At 40.4% G+C, this 16,992-nt stretch overlaps 2 protein-coding genes across 2 annotated transcripts; one reads left to right on the top strand and one right to left on the bottom strand.

Annotated features, from left to right (window-relative positions):
- The first annotated feature begins 166 nt into the window (after positions 1 to 166).
- psap (prosaposin) lies at positions 167 to 8,927 on the top strand. The gene is made up of 14 exons (XM_063874287.1): positions 167 to 324; positions 3,064 to 3,197; positions 3,312 to 3,386; positions 3,506 to 3,631; positions 4,412 to 4,627; positions 4,717 to 4,860; positions 4,959 to 5,015; positions 5,941 to 6,108; positions 6,212 to 6,307; positions 6,424 to 6,604; positions 7,336 to 7,499; positions 7,586 to 7,666; positions 7,872 to 7,979; positions 8,191 to 8,927. Exons 1-14 carry the CDS (start codon positions 291 to 293, stop codon positions 8,224 to 8,226), a joined length of 1,620 nt encoding a protein of 539 aa, XP_063730357.1. The 5' UTR covers positions 167 to 290; the 3' UTR covers positions 8,227 to 8,927.
- Positions 8,928 to 9,577: 650 nt separating this feature from the next.
- slc29a3 (solute carrier family 29 member 3) lies at positions 9,578 to 16,992 on the bottom strand. The gene is made up of 7 exons (XM_063874288.1): positions 16,852 to 16,992; positions 15,063 to 15,166; positions 14,327 to 14,748; positions 13,766 to 13,848; positions 13,235 to 13,461; positions 12,093 to 12,255; positions 9,578 to 11,074 (listed from the first exon to the last, which is right to left on the bottom strand). The coding sequence occupies exons 3-7, from the start codon at positions 14,648 to 14,650 to the stop codon at positions 10,462 to 10,464; spliced, it is 1,410 nt and encodes a 469-aa protein (XP_063730358.1). The 5' UTR covers positions 14,651 to 14,748; positions 15,063 to 15,166; positions 16,852 to 16,992; the 3' UTR covers positions 9,578 to 10,461.

Below are 16,992 nucleotides of genomic sequence, written 5' to 3'. Positions count from 1 at the left end.
CTCTATATCCCAGAGGATTGCTCCGGCACTAACCACTGCATAATAATTTAAAAAATATCCCTTGTTTCACGCGCCGTATACATTATGTTTGTTTGATATCCTTTAAGGATCCCATTAGATCAATGCATCAGACCCGCCGGGCAGTCACATGTCTTATTGAGCAGTCAGCTGACAGTGAGACATCATAAGGGAGTCAACAAGCCCTCAGTGCCTGCAGTGCATTGCAGTCCTCACCATTATACAGCACACACCGAGAAACTCAGACAGACGAGACGGAAAACAGCCGAATCATGCTGTTCCTAACTCTACTTATTGTGGCTTCAGGTAATCAACACTTGACAGGAACAATAATGGTGTTTGTTAGCTAATGAAACGATTCAGACAGCAGTCATTTGACATTAAAATCTGTAACCTAGAAAGTGCGTTTCAACATAAAGGCGGAAGCGTTACAAACAAATAGCGTTTGCGTTGGTTAACAGTAACCACCACGCTAGCGGTAACCTTGCAGCAAACACTGTTAGATACTGTTTTGTTTTACTGTGTACATGCATTTGCCACATTTAAAACATTTACTAAATCTGCAAACCTCTTGTCATCCCCGTTTCCCTCTGATGAAGGCGTTATTGTTGGCCCGCTCGGCTAACATTAGCCTATTAGCTAATGCTACTTCGCTAGCTATTTGAGAGATGCCCCATCGGGCTTACACTTGTCATTGAAAGTTATTTTTCCACACATTTAGCCTGTTTTAATAGTATTAAATAAACATTGTTGTTGATAATTTAGGAACATCACCATGAGGTTACTTTTGTCCGCAATTAACTAACAGATTTAGGGTTGTTTGCATGGTGTTTATGTCGGCATGGTCCTTGTTTTCTCCTTTAAAATGGATTCGTCAGTCGGTTTTGCTCCGCCATAACTTGCCTGCTTTGGTCATTTATGTACTGTAATTGGTGAATTTTTTTTTTTGGACCTTGGTTTGGTTTTATGAGGAAGTTCAGATCGGATCCTCCCAACCAGCGACTTTCATTTCAGCTTTTCAGTAGATGTCCAGGCTATTTTTGGGGGGACGTTCTCGTTTTTAGTTCCCCACAAATATTAGTTATACTTCACTGTTTTCCTGTACACTTTTGCCACTAACAACTTAGCTAGCTTATGTTGTTGTTCAGACGAAACCCGTAACCGTCAAGCTTTGCATAACAAAGACTAACGTTAGGCCATTTATACGATCACATACTGACTATTTGGCCTTGTGGCATTTGAAGTATGAACCTGAGATGACTGGCCTGTTTTATCAAAGCACTAGCTGAGATTTCTTGCAGACTATTTGCATTCGTATTAAATAATTTGTGGCTTATTTATGTTGAACAACAAGATTAAATAGGAATAGGAAACCTATTTATAGCCCTTTGTGCTATAATGTGTCATGTGATGTTGATTCACCCACATTGTGATGAGATTTCTGTATTTTAAAATCCCCTTGCCAGAAAGGGATACGAATGCAGCCCTCATGACACAGTATTTTTTAGTTTGCTGACTGTACTAAAACGTGTATGCTTGGTCTAACAGATGGCTTGTTTTCTTTTGTGTACGATTACATAAAGCCAATACAAGTAAACAAGATATATGTTCCCTTGTTGTGTATTGCCTTGTTAACTATTTACTGTCGTGCAGAAATGCCCTCTCAGTGTACAGTCTTTGAGAACAGCTTGTTATTTTGTCTGACTGCTCATGTGACTCAAGTGTAGGGAGGGGGGGCCCGGAGGGAGCCCCGGGAGGGAGGCCCCCGCCTGCACTGTAACTCCATTGGTGTGATTGTTGAGTAGGAGGGGACGGTGTTACTGGGGGCTTCCACAGTTTGTTGGTGCTGCCTACCTCCATTTCCAATCCTTAGTAGTTATCACCAACTGCTATTCCTTAGGCTTGGGCAGGTTTTTGTATTAGTTTATGTAAAGTCTTGTGCTTGTTTGCATTAATTTCCATTGGCTACATGTTAATTTTAACAGAATTTTAGTCTTAACTCTAAATGTTGTTTTTCTGACTTATGAGAGATGTGGAGAGGGGTAGTTAGAGCAGGAAATGATGCTGCAGACTTTTTGATTTCCTTTTTCACATCACTTTTTTCCACTTCAGTAAAATTGAGAACTGTAAACAATTGCGTCCTTTTTTTATTGTGCTTTGGCCAGAAGATAATATTTTCATTGTATGCTACACCCTGAGTTTCACTGCTGTATCTGTAGTGCATATTCAAATAATGAATTTCCCCTATGGTATTTCTACTAGTTCTTTTGCTTTTTGCCTTGCTGGTTGATTTGGAAATCATGCCAGATTTAGAGACATATGCTTATGCATCTTAGCATTTTGAGCTAATAGTATTAAGTATGTTTTTTCTTCAAGACATTTATAAAACAGTTACCACTGGTTTTTCTTGGCTCATTTTTTTTGACAGGGCTTTATTACAATTGGCTGATTTAGAAAGGAATAGGAAGCTAGATGATGGAAAAAGTTCATTAGTTAATGAAACTTGAATAAGATAGCTACCGGTCAGAAATGATCCTATTCAACTCGCAACTATGCAAGTCAGTTGCAATACATTTGATATCTTCTATGCCACATTAAAGTCGTTCACACATTTGGTAACTCACTTTAAAAAATACTGCTTGTCGTCATTTGCAAAACATCTTAAAAACTCAGCTCACGAGGTGTAGGTTGATTGATTGTTTTATTCTTATATGCAGAGTTGTTTTTATAATCAAACCTGCCAATCACACCAGGAAGATTAATGAAAAAGGTGTGGCAAAAACAGCTTACTGTCACTGAAGGAAGACTTTCCAACAATTGAGATGAGATCTTATTTAAATGACTTGTTCAAATACCTATTCTAGATTAATTGAAAACAGGTAGAACTGAAACCAATAGATCCAGTGGCTCGAAACGGATGTACAAATGTGATCAGGTCAATAAGAACACATTTCTTCTTTAATCACTAATTCCATATCCAATGGTTGTGTCCAGGGTCTGCTTTCTGAAAAATGAACAACGTTTGACTCTTTGTTTGCTTTGCAGCTGCAGCCACCCCTCTGCTGGGCACTGAGCAGTGTGCCCGCGGCGCCTCCTACTGGTGTCAGAATGTAAAGACTGCTTCGCTGTGCGGAGCAGTGGCTCACTGCCAGCAGAACGTGTGGAACAAGCCCCAGATGGTGAGACTAGTACATATTTTTCTATGTAAACTAAGAAACTGCCATTTATAATCTTGTACTTAAAATGCTGTACACTTTGAAATACATTTTTATCTATCAATTGTCTGGTTTCAGAAATCGGTGCCATGTGACCTGTGCAAAGAGGTGTTGATGGTGGTGGAGCAGATACTGAAGGACAATGCCACTGAGGTAAGATAAAAACTAAATACCCATTGGATGAGAAACCCTTTTTTAATCAGAAAATTACTTCTATATTGAACCTATACAGACTTTTTGAAAACTGATGTCTGTGTATTTTGTTATTGCAGGCAGAGGTTCTTGGGTATCTGGAGAAGGCCTGCCAGCTTATCCCTGATAAAGATTTGACCGCAGAGTGCAAGGAGATGGTGGATGACTACTACCCCATTCTCATAGGAATAATTAAAGGAGAACTGGTGAGCACTGTCAATATTTTTGTACTAGTTTTGGCCATGGATAGATGTCTAGGGTTATAACAAAAGTAATAGTATAGACTCTCCATATTAAGGACGCCATGTTAGATCTTATTTCAAGATAGTTGAAGTTTGTTGTTGGCTTTCATCGAAGACTCTTGAATGAAGGGTCCATCTTGCCTCTCTGTGCAGAAAATGTAAAGGGAAGTGGCGATGAGCGAACCACAGCGAGCTGAATAGAAGCTATTGATAGGGAAGCGAGTCCAAGTCTATACGGGAACAGAGAAGTCATTGTGTAAGACTGAAGCTCGTGACTCTGAGCATTTGATGTCATCGCTTTGTTTGAACTCTCACCTGCTACTTCAACTTTTGGAATTAAAGAGATGGTTCATTACAGATCCTGCTAAAAGCAAGACATGGCCATGACTATAAATATAAATTGAAGTTGCCTGTCTTTGAACTCGTATCACTGTTTGCCATAAAGACTTTTTAGCTATAGATTTCATATCTTCTACTGCTAGGGATGTGCAGTATATATTGGACACGTGACAGGAAATGTATTTTAAATATCATTTTGAAACTTTAAGCTAATAAATATCCATATTCTTACTCTAGTGTACCCATAATTTGTGGGTTAGCTTTTAGATCTTATTCATGAAAGAAGCTATTTATTTATTTTCCTTAAAGCCTACAGATTTTACATATTTTAAGGAAGCACTAAGCCATAAAGTGATGCTATAAATGTGGCAGTTCTTGGAGTAACTTAAAGGTTTCTGATTTTAGGAGGATCCCAGTGCTGTGTGTGGAGCCATGGGGCTGTGCCAGTCTCAGCAGCTTGCCCTCGCTAAGGTTCATGCCAAGGAGCAGCTCGTGTCCAATGAAATCCCTCAGATGGACCTCTCGCAGAAAGTGTCTCCATTCCTGCTCAATATCCCCGCGCTCCTCTATCCTCAGGAGAGCCACAGGCAGGAGGCCCCCAAACCAGAGACCCCAAAGCTGGTACACAACTCACGGCTGCATCTACATGAAATTTCTTTTTTAATATATTGATGAAATCTTAATTTGGCTCTGTCTTACCCTCTTCGTAGGAAAGTGACACTGTGTGCCAGGATTGTGTCAAGTTCCTGACTGACGCTCAAGCAGAAGCCAGGAACAGCTCAACGTTTGTCGACTCTCTGATCGAGAATCTTGAGAACCAGTGTGACCTGCTGGGACCAGGTGTTTCTGACATGGTGAGGACACCACACGAGTGAAGGACTTTTTTTTGTTCTGTCTTTGTGAAACAATAAAAAAAAATGCTCATTATTGACACTCCTTTTCTTTATTGCAGTGCAAGCAGTATGTCAGCCAGTATGCCGCGTCTGTTATTCAGGCGATCATGTCAATGGTGAGTGTTTTAACCCTCCCCTCATGTGCCGGTCCAATTTTTTTTTTAAAGTCCAGAAAAACATTTCTACACATTCAAATCACTTTCAAACATAAATGAAATCAGATTCTTGTATGCAAGCTCAATCATCAAACTAATAAATGTGATAATTTGTACGTTTCGGTAGTGCGGAGCCCATATTCAGTCTTGCAATGCCACCGGAGCTGTTGCCTTACATTTATTCCCATCTTTAATCGCTTCTTCTCTTCTTTTTTTTTGCCCTGTGTTCCTTCTTTACTCTTCTCCCTCTCTATTCCTGCTCTGTTTTCTCTGGGTTTTGCGTGCCGCTCCTCAGGAACAGGTAGGTTCTCTCTGCGTTCGGCCTGTAGCCTCTTAGCCCTCGCCTCTGCTGCTGTCCTTTTATCCTAACCCTGTAGAGCTGCATGTACATGGTCATCTAATTAAGTCATACTACTTTACTGCCCCTCAATACTCTGCTTGTGTGGCTAATAACTTGACACGTAACTGTAAGGACTGCATTAAGACTGACCTTATTCATCACATGAGCAGACAGTACTGTCCTATTTAGGATTTGCTTGTCAGGTTTACAAAAACCACCGCAATCATCTTTACTAACATTGAAGAAGCTATCCCCGTCATAAAATCCACCATCTTTGTTGTGCTGTATGTAGCGGTTAAATCCTGGCTGATCTTGCCTGATTGCCTTGCCTTAGAGCTGCAGAAAAACAGCTTTTTGCATGAATGGGTGTTTTTTTGTAAAATTGAGATGTGTTGGATTTTTATTCTGCTACCATTGGAACATTTTGCATGGGTAGCATGTTGTGGAATGCAGATCACGGAAACAGTTTCTGCTAACGGCATGCAAAATGTCAAGTTTTGTACACGGTTTTTCCTGTGTAAGTTAACTTTTTGTTTGTGTCCACAGGAACCCAAGGATCTCTGTGCTCATGCTGGCTTCTGCGCTGCTATTAAGAAGTCTATCCCCATGCTGAACCTTCAGGCTGCCAAGACCGTTCCTGCTGTGGAGACCGTTCCTGCTATCAAGACTGTACCTGCGCTCAAGCTTTTCCCTGCCACCAAGCTCGAGTCTAAGGTAAGTCTTGGCGTCTGACAGCTGACTCTTCACAATTAGATTTTTTTTTTTTTTTCACATTCTACATGCAAACAAAACATAAAGTATCTTCTTCGTGTTCCAGCCTGCCATGGTGCGCGTCCGTGATACCCCAGGGTGTACCATCTGTGAGTTAGTGATGAAACAGTTGGAGTTGATGCTGGAGGAGCAGGAAAGCCAGGTGGGCTGTTTGCTGCTAGATGTATCCAATATGGCCAAAAGTACTCTACTTCTTCCATGATGGAGGGAGTCGGACTCAGCTCTGGAGTCATGCTAATTCTTGTGTTTATCTCTCAGGAGGTGATCAACGCTGTGGAGAAGGTGTGCAACTATCTGCCCAGGGCTCTGTCTACCCAGTGTAAGGACCTGGTGGAGACCTACGGCCAGGCCATCATCGAGCTGATGCTGCAGCAGGCCGACCCCAAGACCGTCTGCACACTGATCGCCCTCTGCAATGATGCCAGCCGGACATTTGTCAGTAAGTTCTGAGCCTTGAAACTAACTGAATGCAAAAGTTGGCTTTGCTGATGACAGGGATTTTGTACACTTTTGATGGTAGATGTTAGACTTGTTATTATCTCAAGTTTGAATTGGTGCTGATGGTGGAGGATTACACAGGAAATGATTGTGAATGTTATGTAGAGATGTTTGGTTCAAACTGTACTGAGACATTCAGAAAAACAACATAGTATTGTATTTCCAAAATATGCACAAAATGACAAAATATGCAAAAAAACCACACAGTAGTATATCATGTTGTTTTTATTAGTTTTATTTTATTTTTTTAAATGGTGCCTGAGCTGTGTGCTCGGATCATTGTCACCTTTTTCATTCTTGATGCGTTTGCATCCCTGAATTATAGTATGCAAATATAATAAAATATAATATGCAAAAAAACGACATATTATAGTATTTTCAAAAGAAAAGACATAGTACACTGTGGGAAAATATGCAAAACGACATTATATTTGGATAGTAATGTGTTTGTATGGGATGAAAAGAAATGACATAGTATAATATGTCAACATTTTCAGAAAATAAAACGACATGGTATAGTATTTCTGAAAAAGGCCATGTGTGATCTCTGAAACCCAAGTCATTGTTTTCTCTGTACGTGTGAGGGGTCGGTTTTTTCTCTTCATTTGTGAAGCCAAATGGTTATTTTCACGTGTGGATAATAAAAGTGACCTCTGCTCTTGCTCTTTCCAGCTGCACTCGATCAGACCCGCTATAAGGCTGGAGGATACTGCCAGGTTTGTAAGATGGCCGTCCGTTACATCGATGATATTTTGGAGAAGAATGCTACGGAGGCACAGATTGAGGAGGCTGTGAGGAAAGTGTGCAGCTTCCTGCCTTCCTCTTTCCAGACCGAGGTGAGCAGCTGTAGTTTGATTTCTTCACCTTAACGTGTAACTTGGTCCTCTTCTCCTTGTAGTAACCCCTGTCTGTCTGTCAACAGTGTGACCAGATGATCCAACAGTACGAACCAATGCTCATCCAGCTGCTACTCCAGATGCTCGACCCCGACTTTGTGTGCATGGTAAACTATATCAATTCACAGCTACAAAACTTGACATGTAAATACTTTATCTTCATTTTTGAGGTTTTTATTTTTTGCTTGTGCCACAAAGTAAGTGGAGTTTTGACTTAAATGTGTCATGAATTGTTAGTTATAAACAGTAACGGGGATATTTGGCTTGCCAAAAAGAAATGCAGCAAGTATCTGATTTTTGTATGCGTTTCAGAAAATGGGAGCCTGTCCTGAGGCAGTGCGCAGGCTGCTGGGAACAGAGCAGTGCAGCTGGGGTCCTGCCTTCTGGTGCAAGAACATGGAGACAGCAACTCGGTGCAATGTGAGTAGTTCAGCCATATGTTGACACCTAAACGTGTGTCCTCAGAGTCTTGAGCTTCTAGGGGGATATATACTACCTTTTTGTTTTTAAGGCTGTAACTCTGCACTGACTAATGCTTTCACTTTTATCTGTACAACTGGTCAAATATACTCTATCTGTAAAAATGATCTTGAAAGGGTCCTGTCTAATGCTTTGTTTTTTTGTCTTTCAGGCTGTTAATCACTGCAAACGCCATGTGTGGGTATAAATGAAGAGGAAGCACAAACCAACCAGTAGGGAATCAAATGAAAAAACACTGTAGTGCTGCTTCCCACTTTTAATTTGTGTCCCTTTTTTTTTTTTTCTTAAATAAATGCAATTATGTATAAATTAACTTTGATATTTTGAATGACGCCATGGTGTAAAGGGACTGGATATTTGATTTTTGTTTTCTGGGGGCTGGAGCAGAGGAGGAGCGACGGGGTCGGCTCAGCCTGTTACTACTTCACTGAGACCACAACGATTCCCTGTCGGTACTTAGCTATATTGTTTGCCGGGTGTAATGTATGTAAGAATGCATGTCATTGTTGACACAGCATCAGACCCACCCACCATCTGTATTGAGTCCCCCCCCCCCCCCCCCGGAGAACATGATTGCGATCAGGAGTGTCGCTCAGTGTGTTAAGAATACCTGGCAATACTTTTAGCAGTATGTCAGATCCTTAAACCAATTTCTATTTTGTAGACGCACTGTGTGTTGTTGTTGTTTTTAAGGAGCTGATATGGAGTTCATTAATGAGAATGCATACCCCCCCCCCTCTCATCTCCCATTGTTTGCTCTCTTCCAGCTGTTTGTAAATCACTGTTTCTAAATACAGAGCATCTCTCTTAATTCATTTGTTGTCTGCCTCAAACCCTGAAACTGTCCCTTGATCTGTACATTTTAACAATTAAAGTGACACCAATCCACTCTGTTTCATTCTCTTTCTTTTTTGCACAAGTTATTCAGTTCAGTGTTTTTATGTTGTTCATAAACACATACCGGCTGCTTGTTTTGCCAGACAACATTTGGTGCTTCCTCAACCACTCATGTGTTGGTCATTTAAAGAACTCCCTCTTCAATACACTGCAGAGTTAGTGATATGAAAACAAAAATGCGAAAGGGTAGTTGTTCAGCTGTGGCAAAATGGTTCAACACTGCCACGTAGAATGAGTCCCTGCTGTATCTGTCCCACATTTACTACATTTGACCAGTCTTAAGTAACGAGGAGTTGAGACAAACATAGTTTTACCGTAAACCCCACGAGGAGTCATCCATTCAAATGTTAGTCTCAAAATGTTACCATATTCAACTGAACTCTTTTGGGTTTAATCTGTTTTCATTTGAAATTGGTCACTATCATCCTACCACATTCAGGATCTGAAATCATTAAAGGCTTCGGGTTTCATAAAATGCTTTTTCCATGGCGTCAACAAAGCATCTTTTGGCAGGAAACTTGAGTTGTTGGCTTGAGCAAACATTTTTCTATATGCTCCAAATCTCTTCTGGATGACAACAGTCTACTCCTGAGGACAACTACACACATACAGCCGCAGAAAAAAATGAGACCACTTCAGCATTATCATTTTCTCTTGTTTTATTATTTATAGTTATGTCTGAGTTTTTATTTTTTATTGTATTATATAAACTACTGACAATTTCTTATCTGTGTTGGAATTCAACAGACACTGGAATGGCTGCAATACATGTAGAGATAGAGATTTAAGAACATTTTTGAGTGCTGGAGCTGTATTCACTTTCAGCTGTATTCCTCAGAATTGGAGGTTATTTGTAAAAGAAACCATTAAATCCAATAAAAAGCAAGTGTCTTTGCCTTCAGTGAAGTTATTTTGTATAGTTTGGCAGTCACTGAGTCATGAGAGTGTAAGGGATTGGGTAGAAATTAGAAACATATTTTTCCACACATTTTCCAAAAAATGAGTCACTAGGCCACATGACTTAGAAGCTATTGAAAATGAAAATGACTTCTGATATGTTTTAATATTAATATTTGTATGAAATAGAATCCCTAATAAAAAGGTGTACTACTTTGTCAGAAAGGAGCATCTCAAAGCAATGCATCCTCGCGCCTCCTGTTCAATTTGAGGTTTAAAATACTGCAAGATCACTGTTTTTATTACAGTTAGAAACAATATAACGCTTAACAACCTTTAATATGTACCACAAATATTCACCCCCTGAACCAAATAGATGTTGTTAATGAGGTCTTATGGACTGCACAGATTGCTATTGTTGAAGGTAAAGTCCGGAGGCTCACATCACGAGCAAACACAATAATGTACAGTTAGAGGCATTAAGGCTTTTTAGAGTTGAATTGATCATTGTCTTTTTTCCGTCATGGTAGAACACTGGTGCACTTAACCCCCGCAGTGTCAGTCTCTGCTGTCCAGCCGCTGTCTGCTGTAAAGCTCAACTTTACAGCTGTAAATGACAGCAGCCTGCTCAGATGCAGTGCACAATGAGCACAGAGAAAGCAGATCCCACAGCCAGACCCAGAGTGAGGAAGAAGGACATGACGACTCCTGTGGCCTCCGCCAGCTCTCGAGGAACCACCTTAGGGCCATAAATCATTGGCAGAGTGCCTAAGTAGCCATTAGTGAGGCCTAGCAGGCAGTTAAAGACCACAGGGTACAGGTCGTGGCTGAAAAGCACGGTGTGGAGGTTGTCCCTCGGCTGATAGTTACAGAACATGATGAGTGGCACCATGACGGAGCGGCACAGCACCAGTACAGGCAGGACCCGGCTGGTAGGGCCGGGGACCTGCAGCCAGGCCGTGGCCTGCCTGCCGCAGAAGTCCGCTACGTTGTACAGGAGGAAACTGGTGAGAGGCACGAAGTAAGTGGTTGTCAAGGGGCTGCCACTGTCTTTATTGGCAGACTGGATTCCTGAGGATACTGCAGGGAACACCATGATAGAGACACAGAAGACGTAGAAGACGCTCAGGCCCAGCACCCATGTCTTCCTGAGGATTGGCCGCAGCGGTGGGACCGACACTGCTGCTGCCCCCTCGCTCATCCTGCCTGAACTAGTGTGCATTGCTGCCTGCATGTAGTGTCTAGAGAGAGGAGAAGCACACGCAGCAGGTCACTCGTACAAGTAAAAACACTTTTTTGATCATATAAATATACAGAAATAAAATGGGGGCTTTTTGCTTGCTGAACTGGAAACAAAAAAATCCATATCACATGATAAAACCCCCACATCAATGAATAATCTATATCTATTAATAATCCATAAAGATATATGCACAGCTTGGTAAATGAAAGGGTGATAAGGAGAGGACTCATCTCAACAGGTTGTGTGAATAGGTGAATGTTATGTTAAAATGTGTGTGAAGAGATGATTTTATATGACTGCAAACAAACAATATCCATAATATTTGTGACAACGGCAACAGGGGTGGGGTCGGAGGAGGATGGATGGAAGTTGTTTTGTTGACAGGATTTGTTTATAATTGCAGTAATATAACAAACAAGACAACACCACTGTTGTGCAATAACACATATGTGCAATTTGTAAATGAGTAGTATCTTCTTCGAATGTAACGAATGTTAGATTTGAATAACTTTTACATCATGTATTTGTGGATGTGCTTTTATCCAATAGTGTTTTATTTTATTTCTCTAAACTTTTGCTGTAACAATGTACATTTCCCCTCTGTGGGATGAAAAGGTATTCTGATTCTGAATGCCTTTTTCATGACCAGTTAATATTTGTTTTATTATTTTAAAATGCTTTAGTCTAAATGTGTCAAATTCAGCATCAAATAAAGACTAAAATAATGGTAAAATTGGTTGCTTACAAATTGCTACTGACCAAAATGAAACAAAAGCTATGGGACTTAAAACGCAAAAACAAAGCATCTGTAATCGGTAAGAAGATAACAAATGTTTCCTTGGCACCCTCTGGGGGGTGTGAGGGATGACAGTGGGAGATAATGCACCCTGTTATTGTAGGGTTAATCTTTAGGGACCAGATTCTGATTCAGATAAATGTTACAGGACAAGGGAATGCGTTATCGTCTCTTTCCTTTGTGATGCAAGGAACAGACTTTAAGGTTGTCTGGTACTGACCTAGTGTATGAGAGCTTGGGCAGTAGCAGGTATGTGACGATGCAGAGCAGGATGAAGACGTCGGCTGTGAGGAAGTAGGCGAGCGCACTGTCTGTCACATCCTTCGCCACTGCCAGGTCCACTATGGATGCGAGTGCACTCAGCGTGCCTCCCATGGCCTGGCCTGAGACAACAAGGACCTCAGGTTATGTATTGTGCGGTCCGTTAACAAGAGGCAACCATCACCTACACATTCTATATGTTTCTATAAATTCATCTTTGTTTCCTTTATTAGAAAGTACAGAAGAGAGCCGGGTGAGACAGAGGGTCATTGAAAAAATTACCAAGGAATTTTTCTTTTCTTTTCTCTGCCAAAGTTTCACCTTTTTTTTCTGTTTCTGCTTATACCTGTTCTGTACTTGAAAACAGGCCTATAGGTAAGGGATAATCATTTTGTGTACTTTTCCCCATAATGACCGCCTCGCTGCACATTATCCACGCTTATCACAGCCAGATACTAAACAAACTAACGACTCAACTCCCAATACTAATGTAAATTATTGTATTGACTCAAAAATGATCATATTTCTTCCGTCAAAAAAAACCTCAGTTCCGCTGCGAACCACCGGCTGGAACTGTGACAACAACAACTCTACGGCAGCACCGATCGAGGTTTTCTGTAACTGTTCAAGTCTGTTCACAGTTTCAGAACCACTAACAAGTCCTTAGACACAGCAGAGCCCAGACCGTGTTCCTGTTAGTGTTTACTTCCTGTCTGTCTTCTGGTGATTTATCCGACGTCCAGCGCTCCGTATTTTAACCTCTTTTCCTTTCTCTCTCTCTCGATCCTCCTTAACAACGGTCAATAAATCCTTGACAGCAGTCTGTACTACTGGATTAACGACGTGTCAAATGTTCTGAATTGACCAATCAGAATCGAGTATTCAACCACCTAATAATCTTGCGTAATATAAACAGTGGCTTGCAAAACTATTTAACCCTTGAAAACAATTGAGGAATTGATTTGTAATCAAGGTAAATCTGATACTATGCAACATTTGCCTTGATTACAAATCAATTTCTCAATGTTTTTCTCAATTCTTCTGAGAGAACACACATTTTACGCTGATACTGTTTAAATGCTACAAAGACTATGACTGCACCTGATATCAGAGCCTGGGAAATCCTCATGGGGAAATGCCCGCTGATCCCAAACACGCTGCCAGAGAAGACGTTGGAGGCTCCGCTAACGACAGCCACACTGACCAGCGTGCCAATAAAGAACTCCGTCCTGCAGTCAGACACGTCCACCTTCACCATCACCGTGGTCACCACAAACACCAGCAGGATCACCATAAGGGAGAACAGGATCCGCACATTGGAAGACACCCTACCAACAAACACAGAGACAAGTCCTGGGAGTTTTTCACAAGATCAGCAAACAAAACTAAATATGAAGATTGAATTAACTGTGCTGTTGGACATATGTGAGAATGTAAGCTAATATTTGTGCACACATAATGATTATAATATGTATTCTGCTGAAGACGCTTTTCAAAATGGCCCTAATTGGACAAAGTTTCATCCGAACAGCCAGAGACCATGAAAAAACACATGAGAGGAATGTGCTGTGTGTGCTGTGTGTGTGTGTGTGTGTGCGTGTGTGTGTGCGTGCGTGCTTGGGGGGAATTTACCGGTTAACCAGGACATAGTTGAGTATCAGACTAAGCACAGAGGGCACCGTGGAGGCGATGGCCAGATAACTTTCAAAGTAGTCCTGTGAACAGTTACAGAAGAAGTCAAACACTTAAATAACCCTTGAATATAAGATTAAAAAAAGAAAACGCACTCAAAAAGTGTCTCACAATATAAGAGGAAGTGAAAGCAGGGGGGAGGAATATGAAATGAAACATGTTCCTCCTTCCTTTCTTATCTTTTTTAAGATTTCCAAGTCACATCAAATCAAGCATTAATGTCAGAATAGCAGAAACCGATGCATTCAGTCAGTTTAGAAATAAATAAGGTGGAAGCATATCTTCCTGACCAACCTGACTGTTAATCTGAGTTGACCTTAACTAACCTTGTATAATTGTATAATTGTGTTTCAAAGGTCAGATATGAAAGGAAATTCCTCACATCAGTCAAAGTACTATGACAGCTCTGTGAAAAGCATGCAGAATGCCACAAAAATGCACCTTCCTGTGTACACTCATGGATGGTGAACTTGAGTTGTATTTAGAATCCCTCTCACTCACGCTGAGGTCTGAACGTTGCTCCTCGCTGCTGCTGTGATGCGTGTCGTTGCTCAGTTTGTAGAGCCAGTAGTGTTTTGCTGTTATGAAGAAGTTCCAGGGCAGCAGGGAGCCGATGCCCATCAGAAAGAAGATGATGTAAACCAGAAAGTAGGAGTCCTCTGGACTGTAGCGAACGGCTAGAGGCACTGACAAATTTTTGGGCAGCAGTGAGGTTGAGGGATTCTGGTCCTCGCTCTCCTCATCCTCAGATAACTGGTGGTGGCCGAGAGCAGCCGGGATATAGGAGGAGTTGAGGCTGGGCTGCACAGGCTGTGCGTCCTCCATTATCACAGAAAGAACACAGGATGCTTACAAAATAAAAGGTAAGCGAGAAAAGGGAAGGCAGTAAAAGAAGACCAAAGAAAGGAATGTCAAACAGAGAGCTGTGAATGAGAAGAAAAATAAAAAGTTTTAAAAGAAATCACTGCAAAATAATAACTTTATTGCAAAGCTGTGCAATTAGTTTATTAACTGCCATTTAACTAATTAATTTTAGCTCATTAAATGGGAATAATTTCTGGCTTCTCTAGCCCTCTATGACTCTGAACGATATATCTTTGAGCAGCTGAAAAATCAAGACATTTGAGGAGGTTATCTGGGTTTATTGGAAATACTGATCAAAATGTTTTTCTACTTTTTCTGACATTTTAAATTCAACTTTATTGACAATGAGTATAAGAGTCGCAGCTCTACTTACATTCACTTGTGATTGTCGGGGCGAGAAAAGGCAGGCTGTTTGTTGTGAAGCCATAGTCTGCTGTCGCTGGGTGAGATCAGTCTGATTGTCCCGATCATGTGAAGCTGCAGGACAAGGAGTCAAATATAAACCGTGACAAATAACATTATATTCCCGGCATACACAGCTCGAAAAAAAAAGAATGAAGAGACAAATTGTTCTTTAATCTTTATCTCTACATGTATGGCAGCCATTCCAGTGTCTGTTGAATTTCAACACTGAGAAAAATTATCAGTAGTTTATAGAATATAATAAATAAATACAAAAATAATTTAACTCAAAGAAATGTCTATAAATAATAAAACAAGACAAACTGATATTGCTGAAGTGGTCTCTTAATTTTTCCCATGGCTGTATAGGCTACAGATGTTATCCCTTTATGTGTAAGACACACAATAGAGAAGATGTTTTCAGCACACACTGAACTGGACCAACTGTATATCAATAGGCACAGAACGGTAAACAATTAAAAAATGACTCACCACGATTCAGATGTGGTATGTGACATAAACACATTGTTCTGTGCCATCGCTGCATCAACAATATTAATGAAGCGTGCTGGAATCGTAACTATTTGGCAGCAGTGTGTGGAAGGGAACCCACTGCTCTTCAACAGCAGGAATCAGTCCCAAGTAAAATACTCCCTCACATAAAGTTATGCAGCATTCACCACTTATAGCAAACTGACTCTTAACCAGTGGTGGAACAAGTATTAAGATGCTTTACTTGGGTAAATGTAAAAATACAGTATTGTCAAAATATTTCAAAAAATATCTTACCTAAGTAATAGTAATGTACTTAAAGTACAACAAGTAAAAGTACGAAAAGGGCCTTTATGACTGTATATCATTATATTTATTCATGTGACATGTCTAGGTAATATTGTGCATCAAATAGAATTATGCTGTTTTGGACAAACACACTTCTGATTTACTTTTTGTAAAGTATTTAAATAATTTGACTCTCCTGTGACTTAAATAGTTAGTCTACTAGTTTAATTTTTAGAGATCATGTTGTTAAAATGAGATAAGCTGTTATATAAATGCAGTGGATTAAAACTACATTATTTTATAACCCCTTTAAATGTTGTAGACTAGAAGCATAATGTATCATACAATGGAAATACTCAAGTACAATATAAGTACCTTTAAAAGTACAGTACTGAATATGTTCTGCACAGTACATCCTCACATGTCAAGCATGCATGCCGGAACAGTCATGAGGTGGAATCAAAGAAATGCAGTTTCTGGGCGAAATACAAAAATAGGAAAACAGGCTTCAGCAGCACCGCCTGCTTGCGCAATATGAGGTTATTACTCTAACTATTTAAGGAGGTTAAAAAAAGGCTGACATGACAGGACAAAGCTGACCTTGCATCCTTAAGCACTACTAATGAGGAACCACTATTCACATGATGCTTACCCCAGAAAAGGCTATAACACGGACTTGGATACCAGTCTAAGTAGTTGAAATCAAAGTATGTATCTGGTTCCTGCAGCTGGTTTCACTTGTGTTTTATGATTGTTTGTTGCAAATATATGCTGCTCTTTCTGCGGCAGTCTTCGTTATTACGGTATTAAAGCAAATAGACTTATCAACACAGTGTGTTGTTCAGTGTGGACACCGCTGTAAACAGTCACATTTACATGAGAGGTTAGCTAAGTTTGGAACCAAGCATTTTACTAGCATTGTAGCTAACGTTCTCAACTCGTGGCTAATGTAGGGCTCTGTAAATAAAATATAAACCTACCTCATTGTTGGAGACACCGTGACGTTGCTTCTGTCTTTACTGCAAGTGCTGAAACAAAATACATTTAACAGCAACTTCATTTCTGGTCAGCTGACAAACATCTTCTTTTGCCTCTGAGCAGACACCGCAAACAACAGTAAG

The sequence above is a fragment of the Eleginops maclovinus genome, chromosome 22 (assembly GCF_036324505.1).
Source record: "Eleginops maclovinus isolate JMC-PN-2008 ecotype Puerto Natales chromosome 22, JC_Emac_rtc_rv5, whole genome shotgun sequence".
Classification (NCBI taxonomy): domain Eukaryota; kingdom Metazoa; phylum Chordata; class Actinopteri; order Perciformes; family Eleginopidae; genus Eleginops; species Eleginops maclovinus.
Note: the sequence above shows the minus strand (reverse complement) of the source record. Positions and strands in the feature narration are given on the sequence as shown.